Consider the following 21,942-nt stretch of genomic DNA (forward strand, 5'->3'; position numbering starts at 1 on the left):
GGTCCACTGCTCCCGACACACAGCAAGTCAGCATATGGACAGTCTGTGCAAAGGCACCACTCCATCCATTCATTTTAATGCATTGTGAAGTGTGTGAAGCGTGATGATCGCCATACACAGTGAGAACACCACCGCATGTCGGGGCTATAAATAGAACCGGAGCGCTGGGCCCTGGAACGTCGTGGCTGAAGGTGTAGCGAATGAAGGTACGGGGCCCAGAAGAGCCGAGGGCCCAGGGGCAGCACGGGCCAGCCCACACTGCAATACGTGTGCTCACTTGGGTCCGTGCAGCAGAGCAGGTCTCCAGTCGTCCTGGTTAACCCTTGCCACTGGATAAAGGCCTAGCTCTGTCAAGCTCCTGTGGTGGCTGATATGCAACGGTCACCACACGTTAAAAAAAGTCCACGCAGAGGCATCTTCCAGCCCCTCAACTGGAGTTCAGGACTGGAACATCGGGTCCTTCATTGAAATATCTGTGAACTCTCGTGGAAGCAAGTCATCCTATAATGACCCAAATTCCCAATATGCATGGAAATCTGCACTGGGAATGTTTATTCCTGGTATTTATCTGTTTTGTCTTGTAACACTGCTGTGAAGCACCTTGGGACTTTTTACTACGTTAAAGGCGCTATATAAATAAGTTGTTGTTGTTGTTATCTAACCACCGTCACCATGAAAAGTAACTAGCTATGCTTAAGTGATTAAAATGTAAGTGTAGATATTTGGGGATCAATTTCTCTCGGCATTATTTTTGGCAACGTCAAATATGTTTATGGTTTTGTCACACAGTGCACAGAAAAAATCTTCCTCAATTGTGTACCATTGCTAGATTATCTTTGGGATCATGAATAAAACCTACAGAATTCGCTGAATGTGTGGGATAGAATTCATGATGGGAAGATCATATGCAGTTCATTATCACCCCTGTCCTCTTTAAGCTTCACAGCCTTCCCCCCCAGCCTCTCATGGCACAGTGAGTTGACATCAAAATGTGGAGTCGAGGGAGCACTCCTGTTCCTGATCCCCTGGCTCCACAGGAACTGTTTTAACAATAAATTTCATACATACCTCTAGTTGGTGGCCACAGAAGAATCCTGATTGGGAAGTACTTCTCCAATGGGTCCTCAATGGGCATTAGGCCCCTAATCAACATATTGAAGACACCGAATGCCATTTTTTTTAGGCATCTGCACTGGATACCTAAAAAATGGACCCCGCAAATTTGGCAGTGAGACCAACACCTGCACAGATTGGGCACAGCCCATACCACTGCTAAATTGCTATGCTTTTCGGCCATAAAATGGTCGCAGCACGTAGAAATTTCTACTCCATTTTTGAGGCTACAAGGAGTAAAGGCAATCTTCAGGGACTTCGTAGATTTTTCTAAAATAGATTTGGTTGCTTTAAAGGCTGAAACTTTGAGTCAGTGATAGAACAGAGCAGTGAAATATCGTAACTTTGAAAATCAAATAATGTACTAAGGAAACGAACAAATGAATTGGAAGAATCAGTCTAGACAGGGATTCATTTGAACTTCACAAGTCCCTGAGGCCACAGAGGGTTTTCTTATTGAATTTTTCCCAAAGCTGCTCCAACTGGCCTTATTTTAAAGACGGCATTGGAAAACCAGACAGAATTCACAAGGTTAGAAACTTGCATTCAATTATGGTAAGACTCCAAATAGGCAAGACCATACAGGAGTGCAAGGATCCCATCAATCATTTGGTAGGTTTGATGGATTTAAAATAGGGAGGAAAAAGGGCTTTAATTTGGAACACGATAAAGAAAATTAAAACTAAATACTGTAAAAACAAGTGAGTTTAGATTGAAACATTTGCATTTTTTTCCATATTCTACTTAATGTTAAAATGAAAACTCTGTCTTTCAGATGATATGTTAAACCGAGGCCCCGTCTGCTCTCTCAGGTGTACATAAAAGATCCCATGGCACTATTTGAAAAGCAGGGGAGTTATCCTCGGTGTCCCGGCCAGTATTTATCCCTCAATCAACACAACAAAAACAGATTATCTGGTCATTATCACATTGCGGTGGGAGCTTGCTGTGCGCAAATTGGCTGCCACATTTCCTACATTACAACAGTGACTACACTCTAAAAGTACTTCATTGGCTGTAAAGTGCTTTGAGACATCCGGTGGTTGTGAAAGGTGCTATATAGAGGCAAGTCTTTCTTTTTACAATACTTATACTAATGTTCAGTTACTGCTAAATAGATAGAATAGGATCAACGTTGGTGCATACATGGTGAATTGTGGAGCTGGAGCCAAGGATTTTAATCTCCTTTTGGAAAGCATAATTGAAGGCCATTGGTCTGTGTATTGCATAAAGCAATTCCCATTCCATTTGGTCTCTGCAACGAGGGGCGGCATTAGTGCAGGGGCATTAGTTGGTTTCAGTGCTGCACAATGCAATGATGAGCAACTGATGGTTTCTCTAGATCAGCAATGATCTCATTGAATGGCGGAACAGGTACAAGGTACTAAATGGCCCATTCCTGTTATGTTCCCATGTGGTGATCCTGGGTGAAGCTTACTTAGTTGGCATGTACTAGACCACATGTGACAATGTTCAATGCTGGTAGCCAGCACTTTGTAGTGGGAGTACAGCCATTAAATTGATGCTGAACCAATACTACAACATTACTGTGGCTGAATCTGGAATACCATTTTCCACACAGCAGACTAACTGGCACTGTGTTAATCTGCAAAATTTGAAAAGTATCAGATTAATTTTAATCACCGAGGGAAATTGCAAGACTGTGGGCTAGATTGTCCTCACATTGACTATGAGTGGGTGGTGTGCATTACAGGTTTGTTTAATAAGGCAACGCAAATAAACAATCAATATAAATACAGTATTTCAGAACGCTCCCATTTATATAATTTTCAAACTGTTCTTCAATTAAACAGCACAGTTAAAAATTAACATGTCCCACAATAAATATCTCATTTTAACTTATTGAAAATACAATTTATAAGTTGAGTGTTGAACTGACAATACAAAGCAAATACAACATTCTTCCTGCCATAGGTGTGCATGCACAATTTTCCGGCTGAAGCTGCTGAAACTTGCCTGCACCGGTATCTTTGGCAAAATGAGGGAGAGCAAAAGGCGGGCAACGCAGTAGCAATTCCTTTGGTTTGTCCAACAAGATGCCTTTGCCAACAGGCTGGGCTGAGTGAGCAATACAAGTCCCAAATGCTCATGTTTACTGCACTGGGGAGACCTCCAGCAAATATTTCACTGACAGGAACAAAACACAACAGTAATCTAAATCAACAGATTGAAACATGGAGAGACAGCAAATTTAAATGACTTCACTTTAAAAACAGTATGCAGTTGGGTGAGATTATAATGAGGTGATTTAAAACACCGTACCCACGTTAAGTCTCCGGCTCAAGGGGAACTTCAGCTGGGAGGCTTGAACAGACATCTCCAGGTTTTATTTGATATGTTTATAGGGGTAGATGAAGAGGGGTGAGGAGAAGCTGGTGTGGAGCATAAACGCCGGTATCGACCAGTTGGGCCGAATGGCCATTTTCGGTGCTGTAAATTCTACGCAAGGTTCGTGTTAATGCTACTAAACAATAAGTAGGTAGTGCTTTTGGCGAGCATAATAACTCTTGGCGGGTTGGGAGCACAGTCCCGATACACTCCAAATGCTGCATGAAACTCGGCAGCTGTCCAAAATTTAATCGGGAATCCAGAGCCTTTTGCAAGGGAGATACAAGACTACTGGTTTGTATTCAGAAGTATTTCACCTATGTCTCGGTCAGAGAAATGTTGGTCTGGGAAACTTGCGACTAAAAAGAATCGACAGTGTCACCAAGGTGTTTGGAAGCGAGAGCAGGAAGGTGAACTTTTAAACTGCTGTGAGATCCTCCTTTTTTTTTAAAGCTTAAATCTTGATACACTGAGGTTCTAAAAGCAATGGTAATGGAATCACTGCACACAGAATATTCAGGTACACAACTGAGGTGTCATTTTGAACTGTAACATTTTAATTGGTCACAGTTAAGCCATTTTTGAATACAGAAGTGAATGTTACCACTCTAATTGGTAGCGACATGCCCATGTAATATCATTCACTACCATATCAGAAGGGGCTGTGATCATCTGAAAATAATTCTGAATCCCCTTTATTAAATTCCAGTGTTTAGTCACAAAACTTTTCATTAGAAAAATTGTAATTTCCCAACCTTATAGCATAACACTCATCAACCCACGTTTTTGTGTAAACTGCTGCACGAATTATAGGCATCTGCTTTCAAATTATAATTATTTGAATTTTCACTTTATAGAGACATTAATTTGTCATCCTACATAAACACAAACTAATTCAAACCTTTGTTTCCAACCTGCTGTCCCAATTGGAGGTTGGCAGGCAGACATGGCGATGTGGAAGGTAAGCTTTGAAAAACACGCTAAGGCCTCTCTCTGTAGATGCTTGGCAACACAATAGAATTAATGTACCGAATGGCTCTGCACAGTGGTCCTTTTGTGGTGTGTTTACACGCGAACTTTAGTGTTGTCACAAAGTAGTTTGTGTATTTTGCGTCGATTCCAAACATAAACACCAGAAATCTCCTCAGGGGCGTCTCCTGATTGGCCGCCGCAACTTTGGCGGGAACCTGGTTTAACGGCCGTTGACCGAGGCTTAGGCCGAGTTCAGGGCGGACAATCGGTTGAAACCCTCGAATGAGATAAAATGCAGGCCTCGACTCTGGACTTGGGCTGTATTCACACTGTGGCTGAAAGTTTGGACTCTTGAATCGAGGGATTATGGGGACCGAGCAGGGAATGTGGAACTGAGGTTGAAGATCTTACTGAATGGCGGAGCAGGCTCGAGGGGCCGTTATGGCCTCATCCTGCTCCTATTTTTGAGGGACTCTCCAACATTGGGGGCCCTCACACAGTGGTCAAACTGCAGGTGCCCGTCAACTTCTGTCCAGTGGTTTCATCCTAAAAATGCAGCTTTTCGGAGACGTGAAAGCGCTTCTCACTGGCCCTACATTTGTCAGGCTAACATCCCCAGTATTGAAGCACTGACCACACTCGATCAGCTTCGCTGGGCAGGCCACATAGTTCGCATGTCAGATACGAGACTCCCTAAGCAAATGCTTTATGCGGAGCTCCTTCATGGTAAATGAGCCAAAGGTGGGCGGCGGAAACGTTATAAGGACACCCTCAAAGCTTCCCTGGTAAAGTGTGACATCACCACTGACACCTGGGAGACCCTGGCCGAAGACCGCCCGAGGTGGAGAAAGTCCATCCAGGAGGGCGTTGAGCTCTTCGAGTCTCAACGCAAAGAGCATGAAGGGGTCAAGCGCAGACAGCGGAAGGAACGTACGGCAAACCAGCCCCACCGACCCCTTCCCTCGACGAATGTCTGTCCCACCTGTAACAGGGTCTGTGGCTCTTGTATCAGACTGTTCAGCCATCAGAGAACTCACTTTGGGAGTGGAAGCAAGTCCTCCTCGATTCCGAGGGACTGCCTGTGATGATGATGAGTTGTCAGGTAAAGGGGACCCTCTGTGCACTCGGGTGTGTTTTTGAATTTTACTATGTAGCAACGAAAATTGATTTAAAAAAAAAAAATTGTTTAATGGCGAGTTTATTTATTTTCTTCAGGACGCTTTCTACATCTAAACAAAAGGAGATTGGTTTTACTTGATGGTACAAATCTGATAAAATATGTAGGGATTTCCCAGTGAATATATTTAAAAAAAAAGATCTTCTATGAATGAACAGCAGTTCCTTTTTTAAAGATGCATTTCACAACCCCAAAACTTGCATACAAATATGAACTGTCTGATAAAAGATCTCAGCCAGCCAAGTAACTGTTTCACAGACTTGTTTTTCTGCAGTTGTCCACGAATTGGCTCCAAAAAATAAATTGAAAACAGAAAACAACTCGCTCAAACTTTTTCATTATTCACACTGTCCTGAAATAAATTCCTTTTGTAGTAAAACTGCTTAGATACGTCGCTGGGCAACACCATCAGAACAGTTTACTCCCCTGCCACGGTGGCGAGTGAGCGAGTTGTGGACAGCAGGTGGGCCCAAGGCGAGGTTCCCAGCCTGTGTCAAGCTAACTGACCTGAGGGAGGGCAATAAGAACACAAGAACTAAGAACAGGAGTAGACGATTTAGCCACTCGAGCCTGCTCCGCCATTTAATACGATCATGGCTGATCCGATCATGGACTCAACTCCACTTCCCTGCCCGCTCCCCATAACCCCTTAATCCCTTATCGTTTAAGAAACTGTCTATCTTTGTCTAAAAATAGTTGTAGCGTTACAAGTGGCTTCAGAGCCCCTCGGCTAGGCAAGAGCAAAATGAGTCAAGATTCCCGCTGTTTGAGGTCAGGGGATGTGGGTTGAGATCAGGTGTGGCTGTGTGGGCTGCCAAAGTTAAATAGCTTATCAGCCCTGACGGTGTACCCTCGTACATTTAGATTGGCCAACTTGGGCAACTGGGTGCCCGTGAAAACGGGCCCAAAAAGGACTTGGGTTTATTTGGGCAGTAAAGAATAAAAATTGCTGATGGGGCCTGTCGTGAAGTGATTAGCCTGCACAGAATTTTAGGTAAACGGTTCCTGGAAAAACAGTCAGACAACGTGAAATACAAAACATATTTCGAACACTATCGAACTTGGGTACCTGCAGCCAAAATAATCCATATGTTTAACTGGAAAGATCCACATGCATTTGATAGCTATTAGATTCCAATAATTATAACTCTCAAGTTAAAATAATCTTGATATTTTTTGCTCCTTTCTTCATAAAATGTTTTAAATTATATACAAAAAAAATTGGATACACTTTCTGAGAGTACAAAGAAAAACATATGCCGTATGTCCCATATAAGGTGCTTTATGTGAGGCACTTGCTCACAAGTAGATGCAATATTTCCCAATTAAGAGAAACATTTGGTTGTACCTTATAGTCCATAAACACAAGCCAGGACTAGCTTTTCAACCACCTGTAACATTATTTGCTCCAAAGACTTGGCTGGATATTTTCTTAGGCCTTGAAATTATTTTGTAGAAAGGATTGTCTAAAATTCTTCTCGCCACTTTTTTTAGCAGAAGTGTTGGGGCAAATTTTAACATGGGTGAGAGTGTGGGATTGGATGCGGGGTTAAATCGGGAAAGATTCCGAGTGTGTCGGGAAGCCGGCTCCAACCCGCCGACTTCCGGAGTTTACGGATGCAGGACAAGGGGCGGGCAGTCAACCTGCTCCCAGGGGGCGGGCTGGCATTTTTTATGTGTTAATGAGGCTGGTAGCCTCTGATTTAACCTGCTACTCACGTTTTACAGTGGGAGGCTGTTTCACAGGCCTCGAGAAACCCGGCAGCTGATGTGAGGCTTCAGGGAGAAGATAAGTGCCTTCACAGCATTGCCTGTGGGCCAGCAGGAAGGAGCAGGAATGCTTCTCCCCATTACCCCCTCCCTATATACAAAGACTCCCAGGGTCGGGGATTGGCCTCTTCCCCTCCCCCCGCCCCCCCCGGGTTCAGAACCCACTCCCCAGGATCATGGATTGGACCTACCTGCTCCTGTGGAGTGCTCCCTGCCCGACTTGAAGCCAAGCCTTTCAATCAGGCTGACTTTAGTGGTTTCCTGTCCGAAACTCCACCCACCCATCCACGTAACCTGCCCCTGTTACTATTCAGGCTGTTGTCCAATCTATTTTATTTCATTACAACAACGACTATACTTCAACAGTACTTCATTGGCTGTAAAGTGCTTTGGGGCATGGTGAAGTCCTAAAAAGCACTTTATAAATACAAAGCCCTTTCTTTAAAAATATTAACACTTCCGATAAATAGCAGTGAGATGAATTACATTCTGCGCTGTAATTTTATGTCACCAATATGTTGTGCCATTATGTTATCTAATTATAGTGCAAAAGGAAAGCAACACAAGAGATTTGGTTGCGCTTTCTAACCTTTTAGGTAACCATTTTACACTTACTAACAATCAGTCCCATTTCTGGTTGAGCAACTCATGAATCTAAAACAAAATTCAAGTAAATAAAAATGTTCTTAAAAAAAAAATAGTATTTGTAAACACCAGGTGCAGAAAATATCCTTTCTGAGATGAAAATAAATCTTTGTTTAGTTTGCATAACTTGGTGACAACTCTTACATGTATAACTAAAAAAAATGAATTGGAACTATTTATAAAAACAATTGATGAATGATGTGCCAAATAATCACCTGAAATAATGTGGCAAGCAACATCACGTAAGATTTCCCTTTTACTGCACTGAACTTCCATAAATAGAGGAGGTATCGATAGCAAACTGAGGTCTATTTTGATTTGCAGATCTTGCCCACTAGGAATTAGATCACGACAGCTTAAACTGATCTTACTTCAGACCCAGAGGGCATAGATTTGAATTAATTGGTAGAAGGATTAAAGGGGAATTGAGGAGAACTTTTTTCAGCCAGAGAGCGGTGGGGGTCTGGAACTCGCTGCCTGAAAGGGTGGTAGAAGCAGAAACCCTCATCGCATTTAAAAAGTGCTTGTGTATGCCCTTGAAATGCCGTAACCTACAAGGCTACGGACCAAGAGCTGGAAAGTGGGATTAGGCTGGATGGCTGTTTTTTGGCCGGTACAGACACAATGGGCCGAATGGCCTCCTTCTGTGCTGTAAATTTTTATGATTCTATGAGACTGTATTTGCCAGAGTTTCTCAAAAGATGAGAGCACCATTTTGGAACAGAATATAGTTGTTTCTTTCTTTATTTTCCCTCCACGCTGGATGAGACACTTGCTTGGCAATTTGAAGGAGGTCCTCTGCTGAGGCAAAACTCTCCTGTCTCCACAGTGCATCGCAGCTCAGGGCCCAGCCGATGACAGAGATTCATGAGTACCTTACAGTACTGGGAGATGTGTCTCTTAACCCATAAGGTATTGGGCTTAAACTCTTCTCTACTGACTTGTTTCACCTGCACAATTGTTTGCTATTCCAAAAGCCACGAGATTAGGCATACAAACTTTAAAAATGTTTAAATAAGTGATCCAAGACTTGACACTACTAAAACATACAGGCCCCAACAGAATATATATAAATACACACAAGTACAGTATTGTTGCAGTAGCTGATGTCTAAAACAAAAGCACCATTAGAATGTCCCTCCTAGTGGGGCAAAAAGGGTTCTACAGTAATATATCAATGGCGACATTGCTCAAACGTCCACACCAAAAAGCAAGTTCTAGAGTCCAACCCCGTGGAATTTGAACATCTGCAAAAAGGTTGTGTATCATTTTTGCAATGAATTTAAAAATCTCAACACGAAACGGAAAAGGTTCATGTCATTATCTTCATTTTTGCTGATGCCGTTCTAAGTCTGGCATTATTGTCAGTTACGACTCTGCGACAGGTGCAGACAGTTAGGAGAGCTAGAAGACTATAGCCAATGTAAAATCACCTTAACAGGCAATTAGGAGCTGTAGTTCAGAGTTAAAACTGAAGTGGTTTGACAGGACGAAAATTCTAATGAGGCCTAAGCTTCAAAGGAATGCACCAGGGTGGCTGTCAAAAATGAAAAATGTTGGGCATATATAAATTGAGAATGATTGGGTTTAAACAACAAGATTACAATCTGCACAGAGGATTGTTTTACATTGAGAAACAGTGATGAAGTACAAGGCGCACAGTGCAGGCACCACCAAAATTGGAAAGAATGAGGAAGGTGAGGTCAATTGGCAGTTAATTGATGTCAAGCTTGAGTTTTTAAAGGCCTAAGATTGCAGGAGAAAGGTAAGACGAGAGAGGTAAGGTATGGCACAGTTTCGAGGCTCTAGACAAGAATCAGTCATGGTCGGAGCCAATGCAATGAGTCTTGGTTACATCACGGTGAAGCTGCAGATTTAATACCTTTCCGATAGCAAAGCAAAATCAGCCCACGATACCCCTCGATATTTGAGGCAACAAGGCTTAAAGTGTTCAAATTTACTAGTTTAGTTTGTATTTATAAATTAGAATTTCAAATTCTTCCTTGGGGGTATAATGAATGCAGTTTTAAGTTTAGTATTTTGTTTTCCATTTTAATGTTCCGACTGGACTGGCAGATGGAGCCTCAGTTTATCATCTCATCAACACTCTCTCTCAGTACTGCACTGAAATGTCAGCCTAGATTACTTGCTCAGGTGCTGGAGTAAGGCTTAAAGCCACAAGTCTGAGAGATGGGGTGTGATATCTACTGAGCCAAGTTGACACCAGATCATTGACTGTGTAGTGATTGAAGTGTGAGGTGATACATTGTGGTAGGAAGAATGAGGAGAGACCATACACAATAAAATACTAGTTTGGCCCCAGCTGCAGTACTGTGACCAATTCTGGGTGAAGGCTTTGGAGAGATTACAGAAGAGATTTACTAGAATGGTTCCAGGGATGATGTGCAAGAAAAAACATGAGGTTGAATTCACATTGTGGAATACCAGTAATTAATGGGTTCGTACCTGTAGTAATTATTATTTAGACAATACACAAAAACATTTGGTACAATCATGTTTGTTACGAGTGTTACACAGTGCGATTTCAACCTCTATGTCTACACAAGTTTTCATGTATTTCCAGCACCTTCCCCCTTTTTTTATTTCAGATTTCCAGTTTGTCTTTCTTTGCTTCTTTTTATATAGGAGCCTATATAAAATCTTAAGACCTCAGTGTTGGGCTCCACATTATAGGAAATACAAGACGAGGTGTACTGTTTGTCCTTGTACAAGACCTTAGTCAGGCCGCATATAGAATTGTGTCCAGTTTTGGTCTCCTCACATGGTGGGGCAATATTGAGATTTTGGAGAGGGTGCAGAGGAGGGCCACTAGACTAATTCTCAGTCTAAAGCATCTTAGTTATCAAGATAGGCTAAAAGAGGTGGGACTCTACACCTTAGAAAAGTGTAGACTTAGGGGGAATCTGATGGAGGTTTATAAGATAATGAAGGGAACAGATTGTGTTTCAACTGACAGCTTATTTCAATTAAATAGGTTAGGCAGGACCAGGGGTCACAAATTTAAGTTGTATAAGGTCAGATCTAAGTTAGATGTCAGGAGATGGTTCTTTACCCAGAGAATAGTGGACCGCTGGAACTGGCTGTCATCTCGTGTGGTGGACACCGACTCGCTGAATTCCTTCAAGCAAGAATTGTATTTGTTTCTGGCTGGACGGAGATCATCTCTTACAGAAGGTAGGTACTGCATGGAATTCAGGGACCAGTTTTGATTGCCTAGATGGGTCGGAGAGGAATTTCCCAGATCACGGGTAGGGTGGATTTAGAAAGTGCTTTAGAAAACATAAGACTCTATGTTGGGGTTCTACCAGGTAAAAGAAAATACAAATACAAAGAATGACTTGATAAATTGGGGTTCCTTTCATTGGAGCAATGCAGATTACAGGGCATTAAGATAGAAGTGTTTACACTTATAAAAGAATGGGACAGAGTAGATAGAAGCAGACTTTTCTCTATAGTGGAGGGATCTAGAACGAGGTGTCACAGACACAAGATTAAATGCAAGAGATTTAGAACAGAGGGCAGGAAAAACTTCTTTACGCAGAGAGTTGTGAGGCTGTGGAATTCACTTCCCGGGGGAGAAAGGGGAGGAAAAGATATGGGAACAGGGTGGGCACATCTGATTCGGACTATTTGTAAGTGTACATGCTGACACTGACTGGTTGGGTCGAATGGCAGTAATTTGACCTTTAATTGGCGAGCACAAAATGGCCAGTAGCAAAATTTCCCGCCCGTTTTCTTTCAATGGAAGCGATTAATCGGGCGAGTTGTGAAACAAGCTGCCGGTACTTTTATGTATTTCAATAGCACTCCTCGGTGGAGTCACAGTGTCTCGAGGGAGGTAATGGTCTTGTAGATATTAGAAGGGGAGAGGAAACAGTGGAAAGCCTCTTGAAGGGCAACAGCTGCTCTAAGTGAAGTCCATAACTATGAAAGCGGCACGTAGACATGAGGACAGCTGAAGTCAATCGCCACATGGATAATAAAAGGATGATGGAAAGTACTTTTTCCAAAAGAATTAGTGAGCAATAACAAGAAAAAACCCCTAAAATCTCCTGCAGATATCTGCTAAGGTCAATGCAAGGTCAAAGGAAAAGAGGCCTAAGTGGTGTCCATTTGCAAAGATTAATTTTTATGCCAACTGATGATCAGCTAATTAACGCAATACAATAACTCACAATGCAAATGAAATGCATATACATTGTGGCACACTTAGTAATTATGTGAATAGGAGAAATGGACAGACCGAGCCCTTTAATATTGGGAGAAATGCATATATATATATATATATATATATATACACACACAGGCACACTTAAATTAAATTTCAGCCTATTCCTTTACTGGATTATTGTCTCAATAGAGGTACTAGGAGTTTACAGTTAGATTTTAACAGTAACTTTCATTTTTTAAAGAATAAGGTACGCAGTTAGAAGAGGCCATTTGGCCCATCAAGCCTGGTTGTTCCCACAATAAGTATTGCTATCGAATCAGATATTCTTCCATAACTCCTGAATGTGACATAATGAAAAGTTAAGGATTTTAAAATGATCTCCTAAAGGGTCACAAATCCTTTTTACAGACCTTGAAAATTCCAGTGGGATGAACTCTTCGTCTTTTTGGGGTCATGGACCTTGGGCATGTCACCTCCTGCGGACAATTAACTGTGACATGAGAATCCAGCATTGTGCAAACTGTACATGGTCTGTGCTTTAGCAGTAGGTTCCATGGACTCTCCGATAGCTTGCTAAACGGTCTGACCACTTCCACAATTAGGCACGTTTGTTGGAATCTATTGATTCGGTTAGCTGGCCGCCAACCCCCCCAATTGCTAATGGAATGCTTCAGGAAATCCCAGAATGTTCTCGATTATTAAAGAATTTATTCAATTTAAATTAGCATCAATCCACATTCTAGGACCAATTCGCATTGAGGTGCTCCAACTTTACCCAGTTCCAAACTAGGCAGGGAAGAGAAGAGGGGCTGGGCAGGCCAGACCTGGCATCACAGCTGGAATTCTGATCTGTGCTCATCTGCTGATGAAAATGCACTGCTTAGCTTAACAGGTTTAATAACTAACACCTTCAAATAAACATAAGGATAAGTGCAAATTGGACTATATTTTACAGCTTAGATCCTTCTCTTTAGAAGTTGCTAGTCAGTTTTGGTCTCAGATGGGACAGGTGCCATCCATGCTATCTATAGCCACCTTTAAACAAAGCAATCTACTAATGGATACTGTGACTGAATGCACCACTTTTCTTGTGGAATCGGGGTTCTTAAAGCTAATTAATTTTTCCTACTACAGTGCAAGCCCTGTGTATCCAAGCACTAAGGCTATTTTACTGAAACACCTCTTTCCACTTATTAAACCTTTGACGCCTGAAATAATTGCCACCAGTGTGGGGAATATTGAATGAGTTACGTTTTATCATTTAGCTTTGTTTTGGGAAATATTTTTTCCTATTTCATGGGAATCGATGGCATCGTGCGGAAAATAAAATTTACAGCAACATTACAACCACACTATAATTCATAACGTTTACTCTCCAATTAAAACTTGCATCTAATTTTATAAGTTCATTATAATTTATTAATCTAGCATGCACTATAAATAGAGTGCATGAGAGGAGTCAATCATCACTCCTGACTTTGATGCTCATACATCAGTTATCAATCATATCTCTGGTGCCTCATTGTGTATCCCACAATTAAATAGGCAGCAATTTTCTGTTTTCCGCGAATCCCATTAGCATTGAGATTGCTTCACATCATGGATGCAGCTTCTTTGTGGGAGAAGGTCAGTGTTTGGATGAGGAGGAGAATGAGACTTCAATATAGTTATTGTGGCAAAGGAAAATTATAAAGTCTTCCAACTGGTACGAGATTATTTTTTAAAAAGTTTTAACCAGTTTTTTGCTTTCCCTTCCCCAGTTGAAACCTGCCACTCCTCTATCTCCTGGAAATTGTTACAGAACAGGTTGTGAATTTTCCCACCTTGGACCCCTGCACCCCCCCCCCCCACCCCCCTGCCCCTGCTCCCCACCCCCTGCACCAGCCAGAATCCAGGGCTGGCCCAGATGATTAAAGTAAATGAAAGTAATACTCTTCATATTTATCATTTTAAAATATAGATGATCTTTTAGAGAGAGAGCAAATTATACACACTAGTTGCATTGAAGGGGAAGCTAGATAAACACATGAGGGAGAAAGGAATATGACGATAGGATTAGATGAAGAGGGGTGGGAGGAGAATCGAGTGGCAGCATAAACACCGGCACTGACCATGGGCCGAATTCCCTGTTCTATGCTATACATTCTAATTAGTTGGTCTCCCTTGCATATCGGGGTCAAGAGCAAGTGTAGTCTTTAGGTGAAGCTGGATAAGTGGATGGTAGATTTTTGGAGCTGAGCTTACAGATTTAATGAATCCTCATTGTAAAGATCATACCTTCTTATCCTTATTTTCTATTATAAATTTCTGTGTTCACATTTATAATGGCAATGCCTATGTGGATAGGATAGATGGAGAGAAACGTTTTCCACTGGTGGGAGATACTAGGACAAGGAGACATAATCTTAAAATCAGAGCCAGATATTCAGGAGAGAAGTTAGGCAACACTTCTTCACGCAAATAGTGGTAGAAGTGTGGAACTCTCGCCCATAAAAAAGCAGATGCTAGCTCAATTAATAATTTCAAGTTTTAGATTGATAGATTTTTGATAGCCAAGGGTATTAAGGGATATGGAGTCAAGGCAGGTGGAATGGGTTAGGATACAGATCAGCCATGGTCTCATGGAATGGCAGAAACAGGCTCGAGGGGCTAAATGACCTGCTCTTCTTTAAACTTCTTGTTCTGTAATTACACCATCCCACCAGAGATGGCACTGCAGCATCTCTAGGGAAGAGAGGTGTAATCACAGGGTGACAATCTTACATAGGCAGTTTCCATTATAAATATGGACATACAAAACGTTGATGGACACACACACACGGCGGGTGGCTTTAACTTTTGGTGATAGTGTTAAACAAGCGATATCGGATCGGCCGCGTGTATAATGGGTGGGCGGTCCAGCAAAAGTTACAATTACACACACACACACACACACACATACTGGCACAGGCTCTTGTTAGCAAATGGAATTTGGGATTAGTATATATAAAATAGCAAATGGATCCTTTTAGAACAGAGGAAACGTTCCTGATAGGTTTCAGACTTCACTAACATAGTGACCAGTGGACATTTCCTATTATGTTTCTGATATCACTAACATAGTGACCATCTTCCCTTTGGTCCTTGAAACAAAACAAAGATTTTTTTTTTTAAAGTGTCAAATTAGAGCAGTCTCAATTTTCAGCTATGGGCTTTTTCCCCCCCCCAGGGGTGGGGGCGAGTGGAATGGAATGGGGTGCAAAAGTTTGTCTAGACACAGCATTTAGATAGGACATACAGAACTGTTCACGTGACTTGGCATTTTGATAACCGCACTATTTCCGATAGTTATATATTAAATTCTGCACAACCTTTTCTAAATTCTACATGTGCAAATTATAAAATACATCATTTTGCTCTTATTTAGGATTCACAAATCTAATATTAAATATAAAATTTTTATCAGAAAGACTAAAATCTGAAACTGTGCAAAATTTAAGATAAAGGCACTTTAGGCAGCCAGCTCTCGGTCACAACGGAGTCATTTCCAGAGAACTCTCTTCCAACGAGTTTGTCTGAATCATGCTGGTTGAGATGTGGGAAGTGTCCCGAAACACTTCTTCAGAGAGTTTTGTACCCTCCGGCTCTATATTACCTGGCACAGATCTCTCTCCTTCCACCATCTGTGTCTGTAAACCGCTATGTGACGAGGAATGTAAAAAACACATGGCCCCATTAGCAGATGAAGGGGATGTCCTCCAGTTTAGTAAGTGTAAATTTGATTGGTCCACCCCAGAACGAGGGTTCAATCGAACTCCATCTTCTGTGAAAGGCAACTCTGTTGCCAAGTTAGAGCACTGAAGTTCGTGCAAGTGCGAGAGTGCATTTCGGATGGAAACGGATGACGCATTACCGTTTGGAAGAGAGTAGTTTGCACCATTTGTTGCACTTTCTGCAAGCTCTATTGCAGGTAAACTGGTTTCTCGTAACTCCGGTGCCAGCTGTTTATTTAATGGTCCATTGGAGGTTGGGTTTGTATCCAAGGGGACACTTTGGCTATTGGTGGATGAGGACTCGTCAACCATAATCCCAGAGTCCTTCGAAAGCGGAATCACCAAGTCTGGTTTTGGCGTGGCTGCCGAATTGCCGTGGGCATGCCATTTACTCACACGGCTGCACGCCACAGGGTGCAGCCTGTCCAATTGGCGACCTCGCTGGTTTGGTGTCGGGAACAAGGTGCCTTGAAAGGTTCGGTACAAGTATCTAGAGAAGTTTGTTTTTTTTTAAATAGAGGGGGAAAAAAAATTGCAGGATATTAAAACCAAAATAAAGCAAACATTTGAGATTGTTGCGCAGGCTTAAGAAATCAATCTGAAGCCTCCCCCCTACCGACATATGATTCATTAGTCAATAATGACTGTGCTATGTATTAATTACCTTGTATCAAAATGCTGAAAACTAAAATTCACACTTGCCTGGCTCAATCAAAATGCTCATCTACTTTGTTATATACAGCTACTGACTAAACAACGGGAAAAATAGCACAGCCCTCCATCTCCAGCTTCTCAGATGCCATTGCCTAAGCCATCCCATTTCAATGATCTTCAATTCTGTTCCATATGGTAATGTTTATAGCAGGCATTTTTTTTTGAGGGGAAAAAAGGGTGGGAAGACATTTATTGTGCTCCTGTCAATTTCACTTGTATTACAATTCTCATGAGGGCTGGGTTGTGGGATGGTGGGATTGGTGCATCCCATGGGAAAAGGAGGAGAAAATTTGGTGTATACAAGATAAAAACCTGGCAGGCTCAGTGTCAAGGGGGAATTAAAAGCTGAGAGAAGTGAAGAACAGTTGCTGGCTTCCATCTTTGCTATCAGCTCTGACAAACACCCTGCACCTTATTCATAGCCTTGTTTTGTCTGGAAGAAATTGAAGGCACTGTTATTGGTGCTTACTTTAGGTCATCAGGGTGGGTAAATTGGACAAGTAAATTCATAATAAAAGTGGGTTTTGCAAATTAAATTCTCCAGGATGTGCAATACGATATTTTACTAAGGAGTGAGCTGCACAAGTTCATTAACATTTAATCAGTGGTAGCTACTCTGCCTCTCGGCAGGGACCATACCCTGGCTGAGGCTGGGCAAATGAGCTACTCGGAGGCCACGACAAATGCTTCTCTGTAAACGGCTGCTGGGAGGTGAGCAAGAGTGGCTTGGGTTGACTCCTTCTATGGCTCAGTTGAAATATTTGCTATTTCTGCAACTGCAGGTGCATCCACTGAGTCGCATGGTGTCTCACCAACATGCCACACTCTTAAGCTGCACATCCCACAGCATTTAAAAAAACAATCTTTACAACCGAAAAATAGGGTAACTGACTCTCAACACTGATTTCATCAGATTTTCTGCTTGGTACCTTCCTCCTAAATTTGCATCGATTTATACGCAAATGATTCCCAACCTAGTCTACTATACTTTCAAATTTCTCATCCTTATTTTCAAATCCCTCCATGGCCTCGCCCCTCCCTATCTCTGTAATCTCCTCTAGCCCCCCACCCGAGATGTCTGCGCTCCTCTAATTCTGCCTTCGAGCATCCCTGATTATAATCGCTCAACCATTGGCGGCCGTACCTTCTGTTGCCTCAGCCCCAAGCTCTGGAACTCCCTGCCTAAATCGCCACGCCTCTCTTTCCTCCTTCAAAACCCTCCTTAAAACATTCCTCTTTGACCAAGCTTTTGATCACCTGCCCTAATTTCTCCTTATGCGGCTCTGTGTCAAATCTTTTATCTCATAACACTCCTGTGAAGCGCCTTGGGACGTTTCACCACGTTAAAGGCGCTATATAAATACAGGTTGTTGTTATACATACAGTATGTTCAGTAGGATTTTGTTGGGTTTGCACCCAATCTGTGTAATTGTAATTGAGTAATGTAATCGCGGTGCTTATATAAGTTACCTTGGTAGCAAGGCGGCTACTGGTGTAAGGATACATATTAGATAGAACATTGGATCGCCCATCAACCTCTGCATTGTCCAGTAGGGATTGGATGGAGGGTAGCAGTTAGGACAGGCTGCATTGTAACTTAATGCAACAGTGAAGAACAGAAGGAGGCTGAAGGTAATGGAGGCGACATGCATCCAAGTCTGAAAATATAAAAGAAAACAATCTGATTGATCCTTTGGAACAATATTTACATTGCTGAATGATTTCAGTCTGAAGCAGCAGACAGCTGACGGGTAAACAGACATTAGCCAATTCATGCAAACCAGAACATTTTAATATGTGTTAGAAAACCGAATAGAAATTCTAAAAACATCAGCTCCATTTTATAGAAGTCACCTTTAAGCTTCAATTCCTATTCATTGATCGAGGTCGATAAATTTTGGGGAACTAAGGTAATTAAGGGATATGGGGATAGTGTGGGAAGGTGGAGTTCAGGTAGAAGATCAGCCATGCTCTTGTTGAATGGCAGAGCAGGCTCGAAGGGCCTTGTAATGTATGCACCTGGGAGTATGCTCACAGGTTTGTAGAGCTATTGCATTGTGAGTGGCTTAGCCAGTCACATGATGTTCACAGGACTCAATAAAACCCCAGTCAGTTGGGTCTAGGGCATCCACGATGAGGTATGCAGTTGTGAGCCTAGTGGATGAACTGATAACGTGTTTGCGGTGAGGACAGGCTGGTGGAGGACCTTTGTCTTACGGATGTTTAGCGTAAGGCCGATGTTTTCGTATGCCTCAGTAAATACCTCGACTATGTCCTGGAGTTCAGCCTCTGTGTGTGCGCAGACGCAGGCGTCGTCTGCATACTGTAGCTCGACGACAGAGGTTGGGGTGGTCTTGGACCTGGCCTGGAGACGGTGAAGGTTGAACAGCTTCCCACTGGTTCAGTAGTTTAGCTCCACTCCAGCGGGGAGCTTGTTGACTGTGAGGTGGAGCACGGCAGCGAGGAAGATTGAGAAGAGGGTTGGGGTGATGACGCAGCTCTGTTTGACCCCAGTCCGGACGTGGATTGGGTCTGTATTGGATCCATTGGTAAGGATCACGGCCTGCATGTCGTCGTGGAGCAGGCGGAGGATGTTGACGAACTTTTGGGGGCATCCGAAACGGAGGAGGACGCTCCATAGACCTTCGCGGTTGACAGTGTCAAAGGCCTTTGTAAGGTCGAAGAAGGCCATGTATAAGGGCTGGTGCTGCTCCCTGCATTTTTCCTGTAGCTGTCGCGCTGCAATGATCATGTCTGTTGTGCCTCGTAGGGGACGAAATATGCACTGTGACTCTGGGAGGAGCTCCTCGGCCACAGAGAGAAGACGGTTGAGGAGAACTCTAGCGACAACTTTCCCAATGGCTGATAGCAGGGAGATTCCTCTATAGTTGCCGCAGTCGGACTTGTCCCCTTTTTTTAAGATGGTCACGATCCTTGCATCTCTGAGACCTCCCGGCATGCTCTCCTCCCTCCAGATGAGAGAGATGAGGTCATGTATTCGCGCCAACAGTGCCTCTCTGCCATACTTTAGTGCCACAGCAGGGATTCCATCCACCTCAGCAGGGATTCCAGCCTCTCCTCGTCACACAGCACTGCCCCCAGTCACCAAGATCCACTGTGCGGCCCTGGACAACGTGGACCATTTCCCATACCTCGGGAGCCTTTTATCAACAAAAGCACACATTGATGAGGAGATTCAACACCGCCTCCAATGCGCCAGCACAGCCTTCGGCCACCTGAGGAAAATATTGTTCAAAAGACCACGCCCTCAAACCTTCAAACCTACCACCAAGCTCATGGTCTACAAGGCTGTAGTAATACCTGCCCTCCTGTATGGCTCAGAGACATGGACCATGTACAGTAGACACCTCAAGTCGCTGGAGAAATACCATCAACGATGCCTCTGCAAGATCCTACAAATCCCCTGGGAGGACAGACGCACTAACATTAGTGTCCTCGTCCAGGCCAACATCCCCAGCATTGAAGCATTTACGACACTTGATCAGCTCCGCTGGGCAGGCCACGTTGTCTACATGCCAGACACGAGACTCCCAAAGCAAGCGCTCTACTCAGAACTCCTTCATGGCAAACGAGCCAAAGGTGGACAGAGGAAACGTTACAAGGACACCCTCAAAGCCTCCCTGATAAAGTGCAACATCCCCACTGACACCTTGGCCAAAGACCGTCCTAAGTGGAGGAAGTGCATTCGGGAGGGCACTGAGCGTCTCGAGTCTCATCGCCGAGTGCATGCAGAAAACAAGCGCAGGCAGCGGAAAGAACGTGTGGCAAACCTGTCCCACCCACCCTTTCCCTCAACGACTATCTGTCCCACCTGTGGCAGGGACTGTGGCTCTCGTATTGGACTGTTCAGTCACCTAAGGACTCATTCTAAGAGTGGAAGTAAGTCTTCCTCGATTCCGAGGGACTGCCTTTGAAGATGATGATGATGAATGTGTAGTTTGATTGTTAAACCTTTGCTAATAAACCAACTAGTTCTTAATAACAATGTGTTGCTATGAATTCTTAAGCAAAGAACCCATGAAGCAAATACATTACAAGCCTGTTTAACCCTGGTGAACAGTTATCCTCATTTTCCCTTGATGCTGTGGATTAAGTTGAAGAATGTGATTCAGGTGACCCACGACAAAGCCACTTTATTTGGGGTGCCATTAAAATCGATACTGTAACCCCTGCGAAACAAAAAACAGAAAATACTGGAAAAACTCAACATATCAGTCATCATCTGTGGGGAAACCCGCTGAATATTTCCAGCAATTTTTGATTCAGATTTTGACAATCTGCAGTTTTATTTGCTTATACTGCAACACTGATCTACGCTGTCAAACTCGGGTAAATCGAGCAGTTATACCAGCTCACAAATGGCCCTAGCTTTGCAAAGTGGAATTTTATTGGTCTTTGCTGTGTAAAATCCCCAATATACCGTGTTTTGCACAGGGAGACATCCACGAGGATAACGCAGAGAGAAGTACTACACGCCCGTCAGCTTTGCAACTCGCTCGCAATAAACATCAACCTGCAGATCAAATCGAAAAGGACAGTGCAGAGAAGCAGTTGCGCATTACCCAGGTTTTAGTTTCAATGCACAAATGCATTAAGATAGTGAAGAGAGCCAGCGTGGTGATGGATGTTCCCCAAGTAAAAACGTCAACATCAGAATCCCGGTAAGCCTGCAACAGAGAAACAAAAGGGAGTTTCGAAGCCACCCATGACTTTTGCTTGCAAAGTAGTAATTTTACTTACTTCAGCAAAAAAAGACATACCAAATATGGAAAGAAGAAGCAGACCAGACTTTGGTAGAGAGCATCAATCATATTCATCCAGAACATATACGGCTTGTATTCCTAGAAGAACAATGCAATTAAAAGGTTGATTTTATGCTGAATTTGTGATTGCTGTTTACACAGCTTTAACTAACACACAGTAATTCTATTAGGGTCAGCAGAGAAATCTGTTCTTTTTAAGACGGGCATAGCTCAGTGGGTAGCACTCTCGCCTCTGAGTCAGAAGGTTGGGGGTTCGAGTCCCATTCCAGAGAGTTGCGCACAAAAATCTAGGCTGACACTCCAGAGCAGTACTGAGGGAGTGCTGCACTGTCGGAGGTGCCGTCTTTCAGATGAGATGTTAAACTGAGGCCCCTTCTGCTCTCTTAGGCGGCCATTAAAGATCCGATGGCACAACTTCGAAGAAGAGCAGGGGAGTTTATCCCTGGTGCCCTGGCCAATATTTATCCCTCAGTT

General features: G+C 43.1%; 1 protein-coding gene across 1 annotated transcript in view; it reads right to left on the reverse strand.

The window, feature by feature from the left end:
• Positions 1-14,148: 14,148 nt before the first annotated feature.
• Positions 14,149-21,942, reverse strand: part of atp10a (ATPase phospholipid transporting 10A) — a 235,348-nt gene continuing 227,554 nt past the window's right edge. Inside the window, exons 18-21 of the mRNA XM_070892454.1 lie at positions 21,466-21,546; positions 21,268-21,372; positions 18,155-18,342; positions 14,149-16,460 (exon numbers count right to left, since the gene is read on the reverse strand). Coding sequence (XP_070748555.1) covers positions 15,728-16,460; positions 18,155-18,342; positions 21,268-21,372; positions 21,466-21,546 — 1,107 coding nt within the window. The 3' untranslated portion in view covers positions 14,149-15,727. The remainder of the gene's footprint in view (positions 16,461-18,154; positions 18,343-21,267; positions 21,373-21,465; positions 21,547-21,942) is intronic.

The sequence above is a fragment of the Pristiophorus japonicus genome, chromosome 10, assembly GCF_044704955.1.
Source record: "Pristiophorus japonicus isolate sPriJap1 chromosome 10, sPriJap1.hap1, whole genome shotgun sequence".
Classification (NCBI taxonomy): Eukaryota; Metazoa; Chordata; class Chondrichthyes; family Pristiophoridae; genus Pristiophorus; species Pristiophorus japonicus.